This window comes from Crocuta crocuta, unplaced genomic scaffold, assembly GCF_008692635.1.
Source record: "Crocuta crocuta isolate KB4526 unplaced genomic scaffold, BGI_CrCroc_1.0 scaffold561, whole genome shotgun sequence".
Taxonomy (NCBI): domain Eukaryota; kingdom Metazoa; phylum Chordata; class Mammalia; order Carnivora; family Hyaenidae; genus Crocuta; species Crocuta crocuta.
The window spans coordinates 1,697,451-1,722,439 of record NW_027530529.1 but is presented as its reverse complement, the minus strand read 5'-3'; the positions used below and the strand labels follow the sequence as shown (position 1 = coordinate 1,722,439).

General features: G+C 47.9%; 1 protein-coding gene across 1 annotated transcript in view; it reads left to right on the top strand.

Moving 5' to 3' along the window:
* Nucleotides 1-24,989, top strand: part of TENM4 (teneurin transmembrane protein 4) — a 380,776-nt gene that overhangs the window by 288,640 nt on the left and 67,147 nt on the right. The window contains exons 15-16 of the mRNA XM_077767572.1: nucleotides 232-448; nucleotides 22,370-22,489. Of these exons, the coding sequence (XP_077623698.1) occupies nucleotides 232-448; nucleotides 22,370-22,489 (337 nt within the window). The remainder of the gene's footprint in view (nucleotides 1-231; nucleotides 449-22,369; nucleotides 22,490-24,989) is intronic.

The window sequence follows — 24,989 nt, the reverse complement described above, 5'->3', positions numbered from 1 at the left end:
AAACACATATCACACTGTACACTTGCTTGTCTGTCTCTCCTGCTAGACTGGTGGTCTGGGAGCAAATCTGAAGTGTCCGGATCTCCTTGATCCCCAGCAAACTCCTTGGCTTATGTCAGGCACTTAAAGTTTTCCAGCGAGCGGCAAACAGAGAAGCGAATGAAGGCTTGGTGGACAAGCGTGGCTCGTGGGACATAGCGCTATCAACCTCATGCTCTGTCTTCCCCGCAGATGGCTTGATGGACTGCATGGACCCCGACTGCTGCCTCCAGCCCCTCTGTCAAGTCAACCCGCTGTGCCTGGGCTCCCCCGACCCTCTGAACATCATCCAGGAGACACCGGCCCCCGTGTCCCAGCAGAATCTGCACTCCTTCTACGAGCGCATCAGGTTCCTCGTGGGCAGGGACAGCACACACATCATTCCCGGGGAGAACCCCTTTGACGGAGGGTGAGTCTGCAGGGCCCCAGCTCCAGCCATGGCTGTCTGCGGGAGAACTGAATCACCTCGAGGGCCGCGTTTGAGGGAGGAGGGGGATGGAAGGAAGCCAATAGGGTTCTTAATGGAATGTCAGGGGAAGCAGAGAAGCAGCCTCAGGTACCCACATTTAGAAAACTGCTATCCCAGGCATTTGGAATCTTAATGAGCAAAGTTTCGTTGTTCCCACTGGGTGATAGATGGAGAGAGTGAGAAATCAAAGGTCCCAGGGGAGTCTTGGATCAATACCCTCTTTGCAGTCAGCTCTTACTGATTCTGCGGTGTCCAGACCCGCGGAAGCACTTCACTGTTCAGCCTTAGAGCTGCTGTCCAGAGACCGAGGGGGTGGGGGCGCCCCCGCTGGCATGCCAGGCCACCTGCCCGTGCAGCCTTCCACACATTTTCACTTGTGTCCCCCACTGGACAGCTTTTTGCTGAGATCCACTCTGTGCCAGGTCCCGTGCTGGCATCAGGGAGGTGAACAGAGCACAGTCCCTGCTCATTGGCCACTCTCAGTCTGCTCAGGGGACAAAAAGAACCCTGGTGTGATAGGCCAGAAAGAAGTGTGTCCCTAGGGGACTCTGGGAACAGAGGAGGTACTCCTGGGTGGGGGAAAACCGCGACTTAAAAACTGAATCTTAAAGATGAAAAGTGGCTCTCTCGGCCAGCGAGGGAAGGGTGTTCCAGGGAGAGGGAACGGCTGTGCAGAGACCAGGGCCCTCAAAGTTCAGGGACAGGAGCCAGCAAAAGACAGCTCTCTGTTCTCTGCTCCCCAGACCAGAGTCTATGAACGAGGCCTAGTATCCAAGAAGGAGAGACTTATAATAATTTCTTTTGAACGCCTTCCCATGTAGAGGCGCCTCTTACGTGCAGTTTTCTCTAGGAGGTCAGCACAGTTCAATTCAGCAGTTACAGATCGTGTCCCTTCTATGTCCGTGACTTCTTTGCCAGAGTCCTTCCCTGCAGGGACAATGGGGTTGTAATGAGGGGGTGGGAAGGGTGAAGGCTGTCCTCAAGGTCTGTTTCAAGGGAGAGATCAGCAGTTGGGGCACCTGGGTGTTCAGTCGGTTGGGCATCCAGCTCTTGATTTCAGCTCTGGTCATGACCTCACGCACAGTTCATGAGTTTGAGCCCTGAGTCAGGCTCTGTGCTGACCGTGTGGAGCCTGCTTTGGATCCTCCTTTCTCTCTCCCTCTCTCTGCCCCTCCTCCGCTCTCTGTCTCTCTTTCTCAAAATCAATAAATAAACTTAAAAATAATAATAATAAAGGGGATATCAGCTGGGCTTAGTCCTCAGTTGGGCCTGAGGAATGCTGGAGAAAGGAGCCTCTTACCCAGAGGCCTTGGGAGATGGATGGTGGTGTGTCACCAGGCTGGGGACCTGAGAGCAGCAGCAAGGTTGGGAGCAAGGTGATGACCTCCATCCTGAGCACGCTAAGGGCAAGGGACAGACACACCTCAGGAGGACACCCCAGGGATGCTGGTGGTTCCTAAGCAGTTCTGGAGCTCACACGGAAGTTGGCGTTGTTCTCTGGGAGTCAGCAGCAAGCAGGAGTCGAGACCAGGAGCACCCAGCAGTTGGCTCCCGAGAATGAGTGAGGGGAAGAGGGCAGGGACCTGTGAAGGAATCCTGGGAAGCCGCCCTGGGAGGCGGCGTTATCCTCCCTGGAGTGTAACTGGGAATGCAAGGAGGAGGCCTCGCTACCGGGACGGAAGGAGCCCGGGCTCGAGGCTTCACACTGCAGGCCTGGGGCGGGGCGGGAGGGGGGCGTGTCCAGGGCATGTGCCTCCCACTGCCCAGCCCCCTCCCCACAAGCACAGGACAGGGGAAGGTGAGGTGGGGAGGGGCGCTCGAGCCAGCAGGAGAGGCACCTAACAGGAGTGAGTAAAAGCATTCAGGGTGTAACCTTGTTAGGGATGAAAAGTACTTGCTAGTCCAGCAAATCTTTCACCTTACCGCCCAGATACTGCGAACCTCAGAGATCAAATGATCTTCCCAAATTCACAGGCTGGTCAAGCAACAGAGCCAGGAGCTGAGCTAGAGAGAGGAGAAACCTACTCACTGATCTTGGTCAGAAATGCTGCTTTTGTCCCTGGGTAGGAAGCTTCCTGCTCCTTTAGTCAATCGTGTGACTTTGTGTGTGTGCTTCTGGGCTCCTTTCATCAACCGGAAATTCGAATATGATTCCTTCCAAGGGGAACAGTCTGTGCTCAGCCTTTCTTTAGTGGACCCATTATGGGATCTGATTAGGACTACGGCTGCTTGGCTCTTGTGCCTAAGGGGTACCCTTAGCATGCCATCCTGGTCGGTGCCAGCAGGGACCATGCCTCCTGCATGTGTTCTGGGGTCTCCCTTAGCCTGCTGCTTACATGCCACAGATGATGGCAGGTCTCGGTACTGTGGCTCCAGCGCGTCTGACCTGCCCTAAGGTGCCTGTCAGGCAGGGAACTTGAGAAACCTGGACCGGGAGAAATGGAGCTCTCAGCAGAAGGGAAGAGTACAGACCCTGGAGTCACGCCGCCGACTTGTGTTTCTTCCACACCCTGCCTCCGCCACCACTGGATCCGTGGCTCTGGGCAAGTGGTTTAACATAACAAATATATGTTTAAACGCCCGTCAGCCGTCTAAAACGAGTCCTCCAGGAAGGGACTTCATCTTGCTCGTTTTAGTGCTCAGGAGATGCCCAAAACTACATGTAAACGTACCTGAACGATGAAGAAATGGAAGAAAGGAAGGAGAGAGGGAGGGATGGACAGAGGAAGGATGGATGGATACGTTATCCATTTTACTTAATTTTGTACTGAGGATTCCGAGTCCAGGGAGGTTAAATCATCTGCCAGAAATCATATTACAGATGAGCAGCAGAGGCAGGAGAGAAGTCGGCTCCCAGATCATTGTTTATGGATCTGTCACCTTCAGTTAAACTACAGATGCTTTGAAAGCAGAGACCATTCATCTCTCCAAACCCATCATACTTAGGGCAAGGCCTGGAAGATGGGATTCGCTCTACAAATGAATGGGTAAATAGAAGCTTCTGAATGTTACTGTGAAAACTCCTTTTACCTGATATTTGTCAAATCGTTATGTCCGTGCTCTTCGCTGGTCTGGATTCAGAAGGAACAGCTATCTATCACCACAGAATATCTCCAGACAGATTTTTATGGAAAACAAGCCCAAGCGATCAGAAGCCTGAAAACATGAGGCATCAGATGCTTTTCTCGTTGGACTGCCCCCAGGGTATTGTTATCTTGATCTGGGCCAGCAATTTAGTGCTTACAAGCATAATTGGGATAAAGTGAAATCTCATGCCAAGTTTGGATTGCTACTTACTTTCCTTACCTTCATATGAAGGAAGGTGGCTTAATAGAAAGTGCCCAGAGTTTGAATCTTGGCTTTCCCTCCCACCAGTCTGTGTGGCTTCAGAGGAAATGATGTAGCCTTTGTGCATGGGCCTCCAGTTATAAGTTGGCAATTATGGTGACTGTTTCGTGAACTCCATTGAAAGGGTTAACTGGAATAAAGCACCTGGCACAGAACTTGGTACTGAGGTGATCAGTAAATGGTAGCTTTTGTGGCAGCAGCATGGCCTGGTAAAAGAAACACAAGCTTTGGAATCAGACAACTGGATTTGAAGTCTGTTGCATCTACTTTCTAGCTGTGTGACCTTGGGCAAATTCCTTAACCTCTCTGAGCTCCAGTCTCCTCATCTGTAAGAGCAGATAATAATGTCTACTTTGTAGAGTTGCCATAAGAATTAAATGAAAGAAAAAAAAAGTACATACAGTTGTAACCTAATAATGGCCACACCAAAAATGCCTGCTAATTGAATGATGACGATGATGACAGTGGTGGTGGTGATGGTGTTAAAAAGAGCTTCCAGCTCCACTTTTTAATTGGAAGTACAACCTGGTAGTGACCTGCCCTCTAGGGAAGTCCAGCAGCCTCAGAGAGAGGAACGAGGTGTTGAATCCTTATTTGAGGAAGGGAAAAGGCAGCCGTCTGCCAGCCCACTGTCGGCTGGGGTCCTTAGGGAGGAATCCAGTGGCACTTCTCCAGGAGGGGCGGGGGTTGATGGGCAGGCAGCCCTGACTTGGTGACTGTGTGCAGCAGTAACGAGGCCCCTGCGCCTGATAAAAAGCCCACATGCTCCTGCACCCCGTGCACCGTGGCGCGTTCCACCTACGTGCGGGTCCCTCCTGTGTGTGAGTCCGTGGGACGGGCTTCACAGTGCAGCTGTCACCCAGAGACTGGCAGCGTCGCTGAGCCCAGCAACAACAGGCAGCCCAGGAGTCGCCGTTCTTCACACCACAGCCTCCGAGCCGTGGAACAGGGAGCCCCACGTGGGAGCCGGCTGGTGCCCCAGGAGGGAGAGGATTCAAGGCCAGGTTGGACTGACTGGAGCGCCCCTCCATGGCCAGGGCTCTCCCCCAAAGGCCTCTCTTCAGAGGCCTGGCCCCATGGCTGAGATGAAAACTTAGGAAGTTCTCTAGAGCCACGGCTGACACCAGGACGTACATGGGAGAGGGGGGAGGGGCTTCTGTGCAGCACCCCTGCTGATGCCAGAGGCCCTGGGGCAGGGGTCGCCCCCAGGGGAGGACGGGCAGCAGCGCTTCGGCACGTGAGGGTCCCAGCCACGCGGAGTAGGCTCTAGGCCGGACTGGACTCCTTGGAGGAGAGCACGGAGCTTGACTAACAACTGAAGCAGAAGCACTGCCAAGAGGACTTGGAGCAAGGAGGGCCCCCTCTGGCTTCTCTGTGCCCCGGAGCCCCGCCCGGTGCCTGGCCCAGAGCAGGGGTTTCATACAGGTGTGACGGGTACAGTAGCTCGACCTGACATTCTGCCCCTGTTCTCAAGTCCACGTAAGCGGTAGGGATGTGAACGACTTCAGCCGATCTGATGCAGGTCTGAAGTAGGAAGGGACAGAGCAGACAGGGAACCACTGTCACCAGATTAGGTGGCGTGAAGACCGTGTTTCTTTCCCAGCCTGGAGGCCTACACCCTGTCTGTCAGTGGAACCCCTCACCTGGAATCATGGGGGAAATACAGTGTAGGGCGCCTCCCGTGTGCGAAGGAAGGAGCCACTCAGGTCTGCAGGTGGAAGATGGATTCCCAGCTGACCATCCATAGATGGAGGACAGGTAACAGGACCCAGAGTATGGAGCTTGGAACCAGATGGTTGGGAAAGGGAGGAAAGCATGAGACACTTCTCCCTCAGAGAACACTCGAGGCAGCTCTGTCCCTCTGACACAATTTAGATGTGTCTCCTCTTGGGAAGGACAGGCTGGACACAGGGCAGGCAGATGCCTTCAGCCAATAGCTGTGGATTGCCAATGCCGGACAGGCTAGCGGATTATAGGAAGCAGTTCTGACAAAAGAACCACCCCCGACTTACTTGAATATCAGTTCACAGTGTGTTTGAGAACGCTGTATTGATGAGAGAAATGTGATGTTGTCAAGTCTTTCTGGGCCCCTCTAAGTCTAATGGCTTATCAGCTCCTCAGGCAAGAAAGCAGGGTATCGGCACATTGCCGTGAATGTCAGCTTACGGGACACAATGAGCCCAGTGAGAAAAGACTTGAGGAGTCAGGGGACTCAGAAAAAGGAGGGATGGGTGACTAGATCATTTATCCCAGAGGAGGTCCAGGGTCATGTGCTATGGAGAGGGTCAGACCCTATGGAGAGAGGACACTGGGCAGGCTCAGAGGGGAACAGAGGTGCCACATGACACCTGTCTGGTAAATACTGCTCTGTGCAAGCCCTGCAAGAAAAAGGTTCGCATCTATACCCTCTTACCGTGAGGGCTCTTCTTGTATCCCATACTCTGTTAGTGGTTGAACCCCAGGGCCAAGCAGAGTTGGCACAGACTAAATCACAAGGATCACAGAGTGAATCAGCGAGTCAGCCAGTGCCGAGTCCTGAAGAGAAGTAGAGACAGAGTGCCCCAAGAGTTCAAAAGCTTGGCCATCACTCCCACCGCACACCTCAGGGCTGCGTCTGGGAATGAGTGGGCAAACCAGCAAGTGAACTAATGAATGAAGACTTCCAGCAGGATGTGGCCTTTGGCCTGAGACAAAGGATTTTAGTGAGGGTGGTTGGCCATTAAAACATTATTTATCCCACTTCAGCTCACAACAACCCATTAGTGCATCATGAAATCAATGTAGTGAGTCGAAACTATTTTTTAAAAAGAAGGAAATTTAAACGGAAATGGGGTACAATGGAATGGAAAGTGTCAACACCATGAAAAAGACGTGCATCTCATGAAATGTGGTTGTTCCTATGTACGCACGTGTGTGCGTGTTACAGAATAACCTCCACTGCTTAATGTTGGTTTCAGCTGAACAAGACTTAAAAATGCATTCTAGACTGAGGAGCCAGCATGACTTTCCGGGATAATCAGAGAATTAAGAGACTGTTAATGTGGCTGGAACATAATAATGGTGATTCTACTTTCCAAATCCAAAGTCAAGAGACACGCTCTAACATTTGAAATCAAGATGGTCTTCGGAAGCCTGGGGTATATGATCCTGGAGTGCAGAGGGGGCACATGGGAGAGGGAAGAACATAGGGGTCTATGCAGCGAGGCTGGCGACTTGGGGCAGAACTGAGAGAGGTCAGCCCCGCACCTGTTCACTAACCAGAACCGAGTTTTTCTTCTCAGAACTTAAAACTGGCTGTAAAGAGATATGAAATAAGCTTGATACTGTGTAAGTGGTCAGAATTTTCTTCAGATCCTTTATAAAGACACAAAGTTTCAGGGCACCAGGGTGGCTCAGTTGGTTAAGCATCCAACTCTGATTTCGACTCAGGTCACAATCTCATGGTTCACGAGTTCACACCCCACATGGGGCTCTGTGCTGACAGTGCAAAACCTGCATGGGATTCTCTCTCTCTCTCTCGAAGTAAATGAACATTAAAAAAAGAAAAAAAGACACAAAGTTTCCAGGAATTTTGAAAGCCAGGGTTTCCAAGAGGAAAAAAAAAAAATGGAAAGGAGGGAAAAAAGATCATGTCTTCACCATAATCATTTCCCAGCACACTGCAGACAAAGCCACATGCAAGGACCAGGGGCTGCGTGTTCCAGAAGAGCACTTGCCTGCCACCCCACCCACATCCCCAAGCCCCAAGCCTTCGACAGCCCTCAGCCAGCCCTCAGAGAGGCTGAGCGGTAGAGACCATCTAATGGAGCTCAAATAAACACCAGCTTCCTGACAGCTGGCTTCTGAGTGAATTTATTATTGAATTATACTCCTGCGTTTCAGAACAAGCTGAGCTGACAGGCTACCCCATCAGTTTAAGAAGAGGGGGCAGGGAGAAAGACAATGATAAATTACCCTGACGGAAGATGGAAGAAGGTAAAGATCCTGCTTCCTCCAAAATGTCAGCTGTTATATATTATTCATGTTGGTTTTTAAAAAATCCCTCCCCACATTGAAATGAATGTTTATGATGATAAAGCAACTAGGTGAATTTAATTCAAGATGCAGGCAGCAACTTCTCACATCATCCTGATGAGCAGCTAACAACTCCTCCTCTGCCACTTGATCATCCCTTTATTGATTTCAAAACCGAATTACGATCTCCGTTTGCTCCGTAGCTTGTGCTTGTGCCTAGCTGTCCATCACAGGAGGCATTAGCAGAGGATGCCGTGTTGAAGCCAGAACCACTCGGGGTCTATGGGGAGAGAGCCCGCGTTCAAGTCCTTGGGCAAATGAGAGCAAACGACCTTGGGCAAGCGAGGCTCCATTTCCTCATCTGTAATGTGGGGCCACCAATCCCACCCCACAGGTTGTTTGGGAGATTAAATGAGATAAAAGACCTGAAAGCCAGTGGCTGGCATGTAGCGCGCATTCAGTGATGACACCTAACGTTTCCCAAGGATATTGTATATGTCAACATTGTTGGAAATACTTTGTACGTTTCCTAAGTAGTAACACCTTTACATCTCCCTCCAAACCGGATGATACAGGGACTTCATCACCCTTCTTTTACAGACGGGAAACGGAGGCACGGAGAATTGAGTGACCTGGCCAAAGGCACAGGGCTCATAAGTGGCAGGGCCAGCAAGAAGCCTAACCGAATGCCCCTGGAGCCAATGTGCCGAGCCTCCGTCCCCTGCCTGGTCCTTTCTATTCCCATCTCAGCATCTTCCATTCGGAAATCTGTACAGCATGATGCTGCGACAATTCTACAACCCCGGCCGCTCCTGACTTTCAACCCAGTACCGTACAGCATGATGTAAAGCTGGTGTGCAGGAAGTCTGTGTGCTTCAGAGCACCAGCCTCAGAGGCACACCCTTCGCTAGCTGCTGTGACCTTGAACAAGCCTCCCTCTATGCCTCACTTTTTCCATCTGTCATATGAGGATAATAATCCATACCTCACGGGGATGTCCGAGGACTAAATGAGATGTAAAACCCTTATGTGTCAGGGCAGTACGCATTCAATAAGTGTTAGTGGCCCTTGTCCACTAATGGCAAGAGTGAGCATCAGCGTTAGCAAGGACATTAGTATCTGTATGGGTTTTAGTGTCACCATGAAAACTGAGAGGAAAAATGAGCATCTTAGCCAGAAGCGTATTAATGTAGTCATAGAATTGATGCAAATGCCGTAGCACCGTGGCAGGCAGAGGTGAATGGACCTTGAGATCTTCAGCTCTGTGGTAGAAGAGGAAACTTTGCGGTCAGAGAAAGCTCTTGGCTCAGCAAGATAGGAGCAAACATTCCTAGGTCCTCAGGGAGGGCTCTCTCAGACAGTAATTCCAGAGTTCATAAATCAGGGACTTTAGGCAACCCTGATAAATTTCAAGCATTAAGAAGGAAAAATATTGGAAATCTGTGCATCCCATGACTAAGACTGGCCTCAGTGGTGTTCTTAGGGTCACAACTTACCAAATACCTCTGCAGTGAGTCTGACCAGCCCTCTAGTATGATGCTGGAGGCATCAAAAGTTGGCTGTAAGTGAGCCCCGCAGTGAGGGACTGTGATGTGGAGAGAAGCTTCTACCTCCGGACAGTGCTCTCTGGCAGGAGAGAGAGCTGCGCCTGCCTACCGCCCCCACCTCCGCCTCCCCCTCCTACCCTACGAGACCCTGTGGATCCAACCTGCGGGCCTCTAGCACCAATCCCAATCTGAAGAAAAGGCTTAGAGCAGCCCCAGCTGCTCAGTCTCTGGCATTGAAGGCAGTGGCTCTACCATCTGAGCCTTGGCTTACCAGCTCTGCAAAATGGGCTTCTGCTGTGTCCCAGAATCCTAGCCTCACTTTCTATGCCCCAGTTCCCGAGACTAGCAACCCGGGACCCCTGCCACGCAAGGACTCAAGCCTTGCCTTCTCTTGCCAGGCTCCCACCCTTGCCATATCTGGTCCTGGAGCTCCGGCCCCACTCTGCTGAGGAACCTGGGCACACACGGGACCTCCACATCCAGCCACCCCCAGGAGCCACCGCGCTGTGGCTGTGCCTCTGTCCGACCCTCCTCCCCTGTCCCTTGAATGACTGCTGCCTTTACACACCACCTGTCAATTGCTACACGCCTCAGGCTCAGCCTGCTGGGTGGACCTTCTGCACGCCCCTTTCTGCATCTCTGCCCACCGTTGTTCCCCAGCCTAGGAAGCGGGTCTCATTGTGGTCCATCCCTGTCTCTGTTTTCTGGGTGGAACAACAGAAGTCTCCCTTTTCCGGGTGAAAGCAGGACCCGTCCTGAGCTCTGACAGGAAGACAGGACTCACAGTCCCTGAATGGACTTGTACACCGAGACTGTACTGGAACACACTGTAGCAGAGGTGCCGCAAGTTTTTCTGACAGCACAAACCATCACCTGAGAATTCTTCTTAGCAGCAGGCCCCGGGATACATAGCACAGAGAACAGGCTTGGTGGACATGCGTCATAGCTTCTACGTCTATGTCCCCGCTCTTTCTAAGCACCAAACCAGGCAGGAGACTTGCTCCTCGAAAATGATCCCTACTGGCCAGTCTCCCTCAGTCCTGCTTCTCCTTTGCCACAGGCAATGGGTTCGTCTCTCTGACATACAGTGTTATGAATAGTCAAAGGCTCTGCACCTGTGTGCACCTTCGTCAGCCAGCAGAAAAATATTCCAGAGGGTTCCTGTGGGAGATGACTGAGCCAAAAGTATCAGCACTCAGCACTCAGGTTGCTTTCAGGCTCGGGTGATCTGAGCTGCAGCCCAGAAGCTCATGCCCCCTGAGAATCTGCAGGACTCAACAGCCACATGAAGCGAGGAGGTCACAGATGGGTGGCTTCTGGGCTCTGCCGAGGTACAGCCGGGGTGCTCAGGAGACGCTAGTAGTTGCAAGACCATGTTGTCACCAGATGCCCCCAGGTGGTGTCAGGGTACCGCAGCAGACCTGTCGGTGTCCCAGCCTTGAAGTCTGATAGAGAAGGTCCCGGCCCCGCTCCAGATGTCACGTGCCTCACCTATAAATGAGGGGCTTGGATCCAGTCACCGCAAGGACACTTCTAGCTTCAAAGTTACACTTCTGTTAATCTGAAGAAGATTGTGGGTTTCTCCTTCTGTCTCCCCAGACATGTACAAAGTAGTCTGAGAGAAGAAGCTTTTTCTGAATGAACTGGAGGACTTTCCTGGGATGTTTATTCCATATTCCCAGCAAGTGATCTGGCAGCCTCTGGTAGAGTCTGCACTGAGCCCAATTCCAAATGGAAGAACAAATATTAGGTTACCTGGGCAGAGCCCGGTGCTTGGTTCTAGCTGTGGGAATGTTGTAGGTCGTGCTGGCATGGCGTGGCTGGAAGCATCTGGTTTTACCCCATACTGGTTTTACTTCCAGATACGACTTTTTTTTTTTTTTTTTAAGTCAGATGATGTTCATTCCAGACTCTGAGTTCCCCAGACATGAAGATTGTGTCTCATTTATTGTTCATTATGTATTTAACTGCTTAGCATGCAATAGGAAATGAAACAGAAACTACAGGTGCTGCCCTCCTGCAGTTTCCATAAGTAAATAAGAAAACGGATAAGTAAATACTACCCAGCACCGTCTATCTAGTACATAGTAGGTGCTCAATTAAAGGTCCAATAACAGAACCCTGCTCTTATTTACCAGGGCTCTGTCTGAGTTTCTCTTCTCTCAACCCAGATCTATCCTTTCCTTTGGGCTAATTGAAATAACTGTATTCATTTTTTCTGCCTTCATCATTTTTTTCATTCATTCATGTGACATTCATTTCTTTCTCTCCTCAACATTTGCTGAATGTGTCATATAAGCCTAGTCCTGTGCTGAGCACTGAAGTTGCAAAGGTCAAAGAACTGGCAACCTAGAAAAGAAGATGAGACCTTTGAATTAACAAATATGCTTTAGTGGGATAGATACATTGTTCTTTGTTCACTAAAGGAAGGAGTGACTTCTTTGTACCAAGGAAATAAGGAAGAGCTTCACTGAAAGCCAGGCCTTAAAGGAGAGGTTAGTAGGAATGAGAAAGACATGTGAGGCAGATGAATTAGCATAGACAAAGGCAGAGAGGCATGGAAATACATGCCAGGACAAGGTGTGAGACGTGATTTCACATGGCAGTCACACAGGGTATGAGAATGGCAAAATGGGATGGAGCCTGCAGAGGCAAGCGGGGGCCACATCCTGAAGGGTCTTCCATGCCAAGCTGAAGACAATGGGCTTTGTCTGGAGACATGGGATCCCACAGGGGATGACTTGTATGGCACGGAGTTTCTGATTCTATGGTAAAAGAACAGTGGTAAAGTTTGGACAGTTGGGGAGCTTAGATGCCTCAAGAGAAGATCCAGTCCAGTTCCCTGCCCTCCAGTGAGTCAGAAACATTAAAAGTTAAGTGATTAGATCTCGTTCTGTCACTTTGGCCTAAGGTCATTGAAAGAAACCTAGGAAGCGCTTTGAAATTAGTTAAAAAGAATGAAGCACAACTAGAGGGTAACTTTTGAATATAATAATATGTAGCATGTTCACAATTATCTCATTCAAAGAAATCACAAACACACACCATTATAACTCTAAGCGCAGTAAGTACCGCGGTCCCAAGGTGGGTGCCCAATGTGATCCATGAGGTACAGGGAGGAAGTATTAGAGCATCTATCTATATTTACTTTTTATCTTAAAAAATAAGAGAGAATGAATGTTTAATCATATGGAACACTAGGTTTTCACTGATTTTCTCCCTTGGTTGCCAATGTTAGTTGGCAACAAGTTGTTCTTAGAGAGGCAGTGGACCTGTACGGGTTTATTCTGGTGTATCACAACACGATTGCAGTGTGTGTGCGTATAAAATCCAGTTTCAAATAAACTTCCACATAAAACGGTCCAGTGCCATAGAAAGTTCCTTGTAGAGTAGCTGCAGCTCAAAGACAATGTAATATAGCAGCATGAGTACAAGCAAACCAACAACGACGACAACAAAAATGGCAGAGCTGGTACTTCTTGCACAAAGTCTTCCTCAGCTCCACTATGAAGTGAAAACCACTAATGTTCATTTTCATCAGATCGAACAGAAAGGTAACCGAGGTTCAAAATTATCAAGAATCTAAAAATCTTAGCCCAAAGATTCAGCATTATCAAGAAGACTATTTGAAATACAGGCATGCCTCAGAGAGACTGGAGGTTCCATTCCAGACTGCTGCAGTAAAGCAAGTACTGCAGTAAGGAAGGCAAGTGAACTTTTTAGTTTCCCCGTGCATATAGCAGTTAGGTTTACATTATATGATAGACTATTAAGTGTGAAATGTAATGATCTCTAAAAAAAAAAAAAAAAACAATGTTTCTGGCTAATATATTTTTTAAAAGAAGAGTTATTTTGATGATGCACAATTATGTGTTTTGTTTNTCTTTAAAAAAAAAAAAAAAAAAAAAAAAATGTTTATACCTTAATTCAAAAATATTATTGCTAAAGAATGTTAAACCATCGTCAGCGTTTTCAGTGAATCGTAATTTTGTTTTTTGCTTGGTCAAGGGCCTTGCCTTGATGCTGATGGCTGCTGACTGATAAGGGCGGTGGTTGCTGAAGGTTGGTGGCTGTGGCAGCTTCTTAAAATAAGTCAACAGTGGGGGCGCCTGGGTGGTTCGGGCAGTTGAGCATCTGACTCTTGATTTTGGCTCAGGTCATGGCCCCAGGACTGTGGGATCAAGTCTTGCATCGGGTTCCACACTGAGAGTGGAGCCTGCTTAAGATTCTCTCTTCCTCTGCCCCCTCACCCGCTTGCACTCTCTCTCAAAAATAATAACAATAATAATAAGACAAAATGAAGTTTGCCACATTGATTGACTCTTGCTTTCAGGAAAAGTTTCTCTGCAACATGCAAATGATGTAGCATTTTGTNCCCCTCACCCGCTTGCACTCTCTCTCAAAAATAATAACAATAATAATAAGACAAAAATGAAGTTTGCCACATTGATTGACTCTTGCTTTCAAGAAAAGTTTCTCTGCAACATGCAAATGATGTAGCATTTTGCCCACAGTGGAACTCCTTTCAAAATTGGAATCACTCCTTTCACACCGGCCAGTGCTTTACAAACTAAGTTTATGTTATATTCTAAATCCTTTGTGTCATTTCAACAGTCTCACAGCATCTTCACCAGGAGTAGATTCCATCTCAAGAAGCAACTTTCTTTGCTCATACGTGAAAAGGCCCTCCTCATCTGTTAAGTTTTATTATGAGATGAACTAATATAGTTATATCTTCAGGCTCCACCTGTAATTCTAGTTCTCTTGCTATTTCTACCACATCTGCAGTTACTTCCTCCACTGAGGTCTTGAACCCTTCAAAGTCACCCATGAGGGTTAGAATTCACTTCTTCCAAACTCCTATTTATATTGATATTTTGACCTCTTCTCATAAATCATAAATGTTCTTCATGGCATCTAGAATGGTGAATCCTTTCCAGAAGGCTTTCAATTTGCTTTGTCCAGACCCATGAGAGGAATTGCTATCTATGGCAGCTATAGAGTTCTGAAATGTATTTCTTAAATAATAAGACTTGAAAGTCAAAATGACTCCTTGATCCACGGGCTGCAGGATGGATGTTGCGTTAGCAAGCATGGAAACAACATTCATCTCGTACATCTCCATCAGCACTCTCAGGTGACCAGATGCATTGTCAGTGAACAGAAATATTTTGAAAGGAATCTGTTTTTCTGAGCAGTAGGTCCCAGTAGGAGGGTTTAAAATATTCAGTAAACCATGTTGTAAACAGATGTGCTGTCTTCCAGGCATTGCTATCCCATTTATAGAGCACAGGCAGAGTAGATTCTTAAGGGCCCCAGGATTCTCAGAATGGTCAGTGAGCACTGGCTTCAACTTCAAGCCACCAGCTGCATCAGCCCCTAAGAAGAGGATCAGGCTGTCCTTTGAAGCTTTGCAGCCAGGCACTGACTTCTCCTCTCCAGCTATGGAAGTCCTAGATGGCACCTTCTTCCGATAGAAGACTCTTTGATCTCCATTGCAAATCTGTTGAGCGTAGCCACCTTCATGCATTCTCTCATCTATGTCGTCTGGAGAACTTGCTGCAGCTTCTACACCAGCACTTGCTGCCTCACCTTGTCCTTTTGTGTTTATGGAGACAGCTTCTTTCCCTAAATCTCATGAACCAAGTCCTGCTCGCTTCCAACTTTTCTTCTGCAGCTTCCTCACCCTCTCTCAGCCTTCAGAGAAGTGAAGAGAGAGCTTTGCTCTGGAGAGTTTGGCTTTGGCTCAAGAGACTGTTATAGCTGGTTTGATCTTCTATCCAGTCCACTCATACTTTCTCCATTCCAGCAGTAAGGTTGTTTTGCTTTCTTATCATCGTGTGTTTACTGGAGTAACGCTTTTAATTTCCTTCACGAACTTCTCCTTTGCATTCACAACGTGCCTTCCTTACTAAGCTTAATCATTTCGAGCTTTTGGTTTCAAGTGCTGGAACACTTAGGAGCCATTGTATGGTTATTATTTGGCCCGATTTCAATATTGTGTCTCTATGAACAGAGAAGCCTGAGAAAAGGGAGAAAAACAGGAGAGCAGCTGGTGGAGCGGTCAGAACATACCCAACAGTTATCCATGAAGCTCACCGCCTTACATGAGCATGGTTCACGATGCCCTGAAACAATTAACGGTAGTAATATCAAAGTTCACTGATCACAGATCACTAAAACAAATTAAGGTAATCATGGAAAAGTTTGACGCGTTGCCGAATTGCCAAAATGTGACACAGAGACATGAAGTAAACAAATGCTGCTGGAAAAATGGAACCAAATCACGTACTGGTTACAAGGTTGCCACAAACTTTGACTTTGTAGAAATGGAGTATCTGTGAAGCACAGTGAGAGGAAGTATGCGTGTGTGCATTTTTATCCGTTAAGCCTTGCACCAACTGCATATGATTAGTATCGGCTAATGATGACAGCACATGTGTGCAATTTATTAATAAATATGAAGACATCCAAAAAGCCTGCTCAAAAATGTTTACAAAAAAAGTGTATACTCAAAAACAGCCTTAAGAGCCCTTCTCTGGCGATGTGAACTCTGATTTTTGAGGCAGCTAAAACAAATTGAGATTCTCAATTACTTAGGTGTGTATCTGTGCCAGATGGTAAGTAGTCTGAGAGGTGAAGGCACTTGCCCAGAGCTCTCATGGACAATAAATGCTGAGGCCTTAGACTTTCTTTTCTCACCTCCCCAGTGAGAAGGTTAAACGTTTAGAAGGAAGGTCTCTTCTAACATATTGTGACCAGTGGGTTTCCAAGAATTTGTTTATAGGTGGAAGACATCAGGCTGGAAAAGCTGGTTAAGGAAACTGAGGCAGAGCCCTGAGATGGAAATGCTCCATCTCAGAGAAAGAGAGACCAGCACAATAGCTACTATGTCCAGGCTGGAAGGAACAAGGTCTTAGAGGCTTGTTCCAAGGTGTACAGGGTCAGGCTTGGACAGAAACTCCCTTGCTGGGGATGTTTCAAGAGCCCCATGAAGTGGGCTTCTCATTTGGGCCCAAGTGAGGTTCTTACAGGATGTTGAATAAAGTCTCAGAGATGCTGGTTAGATCCCCAGTCAATCAGCATGAGCAAGCAGAAAACATTTTAAGGGTTTGTATACTCAGGCATATAAATCTGTTTAAAGTATGTAATACAAAGGAGTGATTTGCATAAACAAGCGTGGCACAGAGTAGCGAATACTTTAACTCGGAGGAGAGCTAAAGTTACTTTTTGCCACCTAGATCCCAAATAATTATTTCATTCTCCTGAATAGCCGTTTCCTTAGCTGTTCTCATTTAATAACTAGGAAGTTAAAGCTGCAGCTTTTCTCCCTTCATCTTCCTTTTATCTGCTTGTATAATATGCATTGAAAAACAAATCTGACTTAATTGCCAGCATTTGTTTTTTTAAAGTTTTCTAAAAAGAGGTACAGATAGGAGGCCACAGACTGCAAGCCGAGGTGGGGTGGGTCCTCCAGGGGAAGGAACCCAGCCTTGGGATGAAGGTTGGGCTGATAAGCTAGAAAGGCCCAGCCACTCCAGCCTCGGTTCCTTGGCCGTATCCCCATCAAGGTTGAGTAGCTCTGAGTTCTCAGGCGTCACCCCCACCTTCAGTGACAGAAGCGTATCAGTTCTTCATTCATTCAGTGAATAATTTATCAAGAGCTTACTCTGTGCGATGCATTCAGATTCCAGGCCAGATGCCTGTTTGCAGTGGAGGCTTTCTTCTGCCCACTTAGAAATGAGCATGAGTCATGCCCAATGCTAAGTATGTAGCAGTGAGGGAGATGTGGCCCGTCTTCAAGAAGCTTATGGTCTGCCAAGGGAGAAAGATTGCCCCAGGGGTGCGGCACCACTGAGGTTTTACGGAAGTAGGCAGAGGGCTGGAAGTGTGAGGTACCACTTGGTGGATGCAGGTGGTTTTCAGATGAACGAACAGGATAGGTGGAAGTTTCCATAGAGAGGGAACAATTCAGAGGTAAGTGTCAGAATTGTATGAAGTCCATGAAGATTCTAAAACTAGGTGTAATAGGGTTACTTGAGCTAGACTGGGCAGCACTATGTTAAAACCAGTATACATTCTTTTTTTAATATAATTTATTGTCATGTCAGCCAACATACAGTGTATGCAGCATGCTCTTGGCTTCAGGGGTAGATCCCCGTGATTCATCACTTACATAAGAACACCCAGTGCTCATCCCAACAAGTACCCTCCTCAATGCCCATCAGCCATTTTCCCCTCTTTCCCACACTACCCCATCAGCCCTGATTTTCTCTGTATTAAAGAGTCTCTTACAGTCTGCCTCCCTCTCTGCTTGAAACTACTTTCTCCCCTTCCCCATGGTCTTCTGTTAAGTTTCTCATTCTTAAGCACGCATTGGATTCTAATTTGACATCAGGATGGGAAAAATTTCAGCTGCATGGGCAGCTGGGAATGGAGGTCCAGAGAGGTCAGATGATTCTCAAGGTCTTACAGTTAGTTACCAGAGTCAGAAGTAGGAACTGACTCCCTGCCCAGGATGCTTTCCAGCCCACCCCCTGCCCCCTCTCCCTGACTGACAGTTGAGGTTAGCTTCTTATTTGCTTGATTCTGTCTCGAGGTGTTTTTGTCTCTCCCAACAGTTTCCCCTCTTGACCCACAACCTGGCCACTGTACTCGGGAAGCAGTCAGGCAGATCTTCCTCCTCACTGGTGTCAGCAAGGGCACCTCAGTTGGGCCCTGAGGGTGTGATTGGACTAACGCCAGCTCATTTGATGCGCACCACCCCCCTTGGCCTGGCACGAGTGCTGCTTCCTGGCAGAGTTCACTCAACCTAATTGCCTGTTTTGTGCCCCAGCTGCCTGACATATGCCAAACCCATGTGTTGACTCACTTGTGTCAGAGACAGCTACACTCGAGCATTTCAGGTTGGCTCTGGTGAGCTCCAGCAAGCAACCGGGGACAGTAATTCATGCATTTACAACCCCCTCACCTGACACAGTGCCTAGCTTATTAAGTAGGTGCCCAGTTTTTTTAATTAGAGTGGATTTTAGTGACTGCCGATATCTAACATAGGAGTAAGTGTAAGGATCTAGAAGTCAGAAATCTTAGCTTTGAGCATCAGCTCAGCCAGTTCTTTGCTCTATGACCTTGAGCAAGTCATTTCTCTCTGAACTTCAAGTACCTGATCATTTCTCCCCTAACTGACACTCAGAGCAATATCCCATGCTTGCCCTAGCCTCTGGAGATGTGGTCACAGGCCTCCTCTGGCTCGCACACAAGCCCATAAGACAGCTATGTAAATGTGAATGATACATTCTCTGACTGTCACGGTCATGGAGAGATCCTTGGAAGTATCTAGAGGAGCCTAAGGGAAGAGGTGATTCATTGTGCCCAGAAGAGTTGGTATCAACCTCACTGAGGTGATGACAGCTTAGATGGGTCTCTGAGGACAAGGAAAAAACATACCCCGAAACTCTGTTATGCCCAGATAGTGACCAAGGGAAAGCAAAACATGTCATATATAGGACTGGTGAGAGGAGTGTCATATGAAGCAGCCGGGAAGCCAAATTTGTGACAGCGAATTGCACCCCATGATACCGACTTCTTGCCAAGGTGCGGTCTTCCATTATAAAATTTCACAGTCTGAGCAATAACTATCTCTCAGCCACATTGACCCTTAGTGTGGGGTCTGTTCCGATGGCATACGGAAGCAGGCTTGTGCCCACTCACAAGGACTGGTTATTAAATGTTCGGGAATTCTGCAGGCTATTTTTTGTGCACTACTCTTACTAAAAAATAAAGTATGTGAAATTAAAATTAAGTAAGTTATATTAAGAACAAAGATAAAAAATAATCAACACCCATCACTTCCTAATTATTTTACTGTATTCCACTCTTCTCATTGCTCTTAAGTTTATTAGGACCCTTATGTCTCTGTGGTGGGCAGATTCGGTAATGGGGTCCTACTCTGCATCTCTTCCCAAGTCTGGGGTCAGTGACATCTCATTAATAGTGTGAAATCGGCCAGGGTGGAAGTATTTACACCACAGAAATAGGCAAATGCTACAAATTAAAGCAATTTTTCTTTTGAAAGCCAAGTGTTAAATCCTCACCAGTACACCTCACCAGTATCCATTAAATCAGTAGGATTAAGGGAGAAAGCATTTGGAAGCCCAGCACCCACATCTTTTTAAACCTCTCTGGACAAAAACACGTGGCATGAGACACATTTCAGAGGCCTCCACAGAGCAGACTCCCCCCATCTCCTTTGTCCCAGAGAGGCCTTCGTGTTAAATGGGGTTTTCTTGACAACTGAAAAATCATGGTCAAACAGAAAGAGGATGGAAGTGTTTTTCTCCAGGACCTAATTCCTGAGCCAAATGCCTGTTTTGGCAAGAGGCCTCTGTGGTGTACAGGGGTACAGGGAGTCGACTTAATCTTCTCCAGAACCCAAAGCAACCCACGGGAGCCTGGGCTAAAATTACATCTGCTCTGGCTGGCCAGAGTGAAGGCTACATGATAGCCAAACGGTGCTGATTTCATGTTTCCCAATTATCAGGAAATCCCCGAAGAATGATCAGTCAGAGGAGGCTGGCCCGCAGGCATATGAGGGGGCAGCCAGCAGGGCAGCCCCCAAAAGGAAACCGTCCCCAGAGGGCTGGTGTCGCCCAAGCAGAATCTGAAGGCACATATGTCAGGACGAGGCTGGACAGTTGCCAGCACCAGGATGAGATCTGTTAGTAATTCTCTGGAAGGACAAAGTTCCAGCAATAAGAAATTCAATTTTCCTCCATTAAAGAAGGCATCTCTCAGTACCAGCTGAATACAATTGATGGAATAAATCTTTCCCATTAGTGGAGAGATAATTTCACATAAATGTATTGGGAGACCTTCAGAGCAGGACTGAGAGTCTTTGCTGAGCCTCACCGCTTAACTTGTTTGTCATGTAATTGCATTTAGACCAAGGGCCTCGGAAGGAAACCACTGACTGAATTAGCATTAACCAGATTGGGTGTAGTGAGGTGAGGTGGGGTGGGGCGGCGTGGGGGAGGGGAGCTTGATGCATTGTGGGTAGTTGTTCTTGCCTTCCGAAAGGACAGGCTGACACCAGTGAGACCAGCTGCTTACAAGCCTGGTGTTAATTGCTTTTCTCATCAAACAGGGAAAAGTTTATCACTCTAGGAAGGTAGAGATGTAAGTACCCAATGAGGCAGAGGCTGAGTTTGAGATCTTTTTTTTTAATGAATGCCCATAGGTCTCATCAGTAGCTCTACTCCAAGCCAGAAAAAAAAAAAAAAAAAAAGAGAAAGTAAAGAAAGCCTTCTGAACCAAGGCAGATGGAAAAAGTTGTCTGGATACTCATACCTGAATATTTGCCTCAGATTTGTCCTGTCAACCAGGGCTGTCTCCCTAGTGCCCTGATGCCTTAGGATGTTGACACATTTGAGCACCTCCTTTTTTACCCATTGCCAGTGGCAACCAGAATGGTCTAGAGCTGGACCCAGAATTGGGAGCCCTGGATTTGAGTTGTGAGCGCTGGACCCAGAGTCATGAGTGGTAAAGAGAATAGTCTAGAGTTTGACCCAGAATTATGAGCCCTGGACCCAGAGTCGTGAGTGGTAAACAGAATAGCCTAGAGTTGGACTCAGAGGCTGTGAGCCCTGGATTGGCTCCGTCACTACCCTGCTGTGTGACTTGTGGCAAATAACATAACCTCTTTGGACCCCAGTTTCCTCTTCTTCCACCAACTCAGTGATTTTCCAACAGGCTTTTCTCTGGCTTCTCCAGAGACTAAGACTCCAGAGTTGCCGTCAGGATCACCCCAAACCTCTTATTTCATCTAGAGAGATCTGGTTTTTGTTTTCCACGTTGGGGGTCCTCATAAAATATCATCTGGTGAAAAGGTTCCATTTCTGATATATTTGAAAAACTGTCATTCTAGATGATATTTAATTGCCCCACTTATTTACTCAATCCACCATTTTTTTAAACGGTGACCTAGTACTCATTAGGCATTTCCAGGCACTGCAGAGACAAGGAAAGGAATAGTCCTTGACCCTGTCCTCAAGAAGCTCACGATCTAGTGGAGAGGAGGACCGTGTGCAGTGTGACAGGGTATCTGGGTGTTCGTGAAAGTGACCAGTGTAATTAGCGCCATCAAGACAGGCTTCAGGGAAGAGGTGTCATTTGACATAAAGGATGAGAGTGTTGAGGGAGGGGTGCTGGAATGACACTGAGGCAGGTGGGAGAACACTGCACAGACACAAAGGCTTAGGCAACACCTGGCTGACAAGTTGGGGGGTGGGGGGAAACAGATGGTTTGCTGTGTGGGATATAGAGGGAAAGCAGGAGCAGGGATATTACTGGGAGATGTGAGAGGTTCCAGAACCCTCTCCAGGGGGATGCTTAGCGTGTGCCCTTCTGCTGTTTCTAAAGCCAGACAAGAGGATGTACTCCCTGTCCTGTTCACTTTCTCGTAAGTCCGCCTCCACTGTGTCCATTAGTGACAATAATAGCCACTGCCATTCATGGAGCTTGCTCTGTGCCAGGATGAAGAAACAGAGCTTCAGAGAGCTGTCACGTACTTTTGCAACTTTAGAGAACTAGAAAGTGGCAGAGCCAAGAGTTGAACCCAAGTCAAGTGACTGGATTCTCAGGCGTAACTCCGCTGCTGGCATAGTCCTCTTGTATCAGTTTATCCCCTTATTGCATAACATAGTGTCCTTAGAAAATGACCTCTAGGAAGGTATCTAAAAACATCTCCCAGTAATAACCCTTTAAGGACCCTTTGATGCCTTAAATTGAGACAATATGAAAAAAAAAAAAAAAGTATTACTCCTCTTGAGTAAATACAGTGCCCAGAGATGTCTAAGTGGCCTGCTTTCTGTCTTCTGACCTCCAGGGGTTCTCTGCCATCCAGGGATCTAAACATGAAAAGTAGATGACGTCATTCTCTCTTCTCTACCCACAGGCACGCTTGTGTCATTCGTGGTCAAGTGATGACATCAGATGGGACCCCACTGGTTGGTGTGAATATCAGCTTCGTCAATAACCCTCTCTTTGGATACACAATCAGCAGGCAAGATGGCAGGTAGGAGACGTTTTGTGGACCAGGGCTCATGAAGGTCCTGCTTTCATGGTCTTGCCACACAGCTGCTGCTGGAACGGCAGTGTGGGAAGAGAATGGGAGCTGAGTTCAGAGGCCTGGCTCTGCCACTCACTAGCTGTGAGACCTTGCATCTGACTCTGGCCTTAGTCACTTTGGCTGTAAATTAAGCAGTCCCTTCTCGTTTGGTTCTCAGAGTAAGACCAGGGTACCTTATACATGTTATCTTGCTGTGTGGCTTATAATATAAAACACTGTCAGGTGGACCACTTTCCCCAGACCAGACAACTCCAGAAATGTTAGTATTCTTGCTGCGTGCTTTCCATCTGCAACTGCCTACGTCTGTGCAAGCCACTGGGTGATGACAGAAGTCTGCCTTTTGGATCCCCGTGAAAACAGCCGGTAGTAGGAAGTAGAGTTTCTTTACTCATTCTAAGTCTCCCGTTTTCGAGAACAATTAGACTGTTCTCCTCACCTCTCTGGGCCTCAACTTCTTCATCTATGAATGGTCCTAATTCTAGCATCTCACAATCTGGTTGTAAGTATGACATTCCATGACGTCTGAGGAAGCGCCTTGCACAGAGTAGGTGTTTAATAAATCTTCGTTCCCCTTCCTACTCTGGTTCATTGCTGTATTGCCAGCATCTGGCACCCGATAAGGATATGGTAAATATTAGCTGTTTATTAAAATTACAAATTATTAAATGATGAGGAGGTGATGATTATGGTACAGGCCACTGGGAATATTTTGGAGAAAAGGGAAAGGGAAGGAAGAAAGTGGAACATTTAGGCTGTCAGTGGTGACAGGTCCTCGATTTTTAATAAAATCAGGTGGTGGCAGTCCATCTGGCTAAGTGTGGGCCCATAAGGTTGATTTTCACTCTGTGTTGGAAATTATGCTCCAGCCTGATTGATTTTAGCACCTCTTTAATCCAATATCAGACGTGAACATGTCCCGGCCGAGGTGATAATGAAGTAGAGGCTCATCTGTTTGTAGACATGTGTGCCTCTTAAACAGAGTGGCAAGCTTGGCATGGGGAGCCCTCTCCCCCCTCCTCTCCCTGTGAATGGGAAGGGGCCCTGCTCGAAGGGGCTGGCAGCCAGTCCCAGGGGTAACCTGGCCGGCCCAGACCACTGCCCCTTGCCGAGCACACCTTCTGTCCCAGGAAGCACATCAGTGCAGTCAGTCACTGCGGCATGGAGGACTGTCTTCTCATGCTCTGTCTCTGCTGCCTTCCAGCTCAGGACTGCCTGCTAGATGGAAATGGCAGATGTGAGCACCCTAGGCAACAGGTGTTCTGGCTATATCCTTACCTGCTGTGAAACAGCCATCAAAAAGAAGCCATGGAGACTGCTTTTTTTTTTGGTCATGAAATGTGTCCATCATTCACATGAAATGGCATAGTGTCAGTCCTTTGCCCTGCTGTGTTTTGTCAGGGTGGGTCCAAAAAACACCCCAGAGTCAGGTGGGTTTGCTGGCCCTTGGGAAAAGCCCACTCCTTCCCCTCCAGGCTTTGATTTCCCCCTGTGTGTACTGCCCCTGTGATTTCTGTGGCCCCTTGACAGCACAGAAGGGCCTGGGAGGCAGTCGTCAGCCACATTTCCTGTGTCCATTTACTAAATCACATCAGAGGAACCAGAGTTTCAGAGGGCTTGAGTTTCAAAGCAATGCTTACCAGTGCTTTATGGGGCTTGAGTTTTCTTCCCTACTTAGACACTGCAGAATGTATAGGAGAGCCATTCCTTATTCTCCAGGCACCTGAAGATCCCTGTTTGTTATGTGCGAATGGGCAGCATCTTGCCTGTTTCCTTTCGGCCTCCTTGACTCACCTTCTTTCTTATCTCTCACTCCCTGGGAGAGCCCACAAGGCCAGAGACATAGTCTGGAGGTCACAGTGCATGCAAGTCTGTGGACTAAGTCTAACTGAGCTCTGTATCCCTCACTCCCAGGCAGGCATCATGCTACCCACGTCACCCAGCTCCTCAGTCCCCTTCACACACCCACCACCCTGAAATACCAGACATCGAGGCTTACCCAGAGCCAAAGAGATCATTAAAAAGATGAAAAATAGAAGTCATGATGAAATATTTTTAAAGAATAGCAGACAAGAGAAGCAGTTCAGGCTCGCTGACTTGAGAAATGGGGTTATACAGAGCATGATGCCCTGGGAGTGGGGCCTGGGCTTTTCCCATTCATTATCCCATCTGTCTAATTAAGAACTCTGCCAAGTGATTATGATCATCAGCTTCATTTTACATGAGGAGATTGCGGCTCAGACAGGTGACATAAGTCACCTATGGAGTGAGTAGCCGTGATTGGACAGGCCCGAAGCTGTCTGGGCTTCACCTGAGAACCAGGCCTTCCTTTTGGGGTCAGACAGGCCCCCATATTCACAACAAGGTTTCCCTCCAGATGAATAGGCCTGGCTCTTGGCAAGATCCAGTCACACCCAGCTCTTGGCAGGGCCAGCTGCCCCCAGCCTGC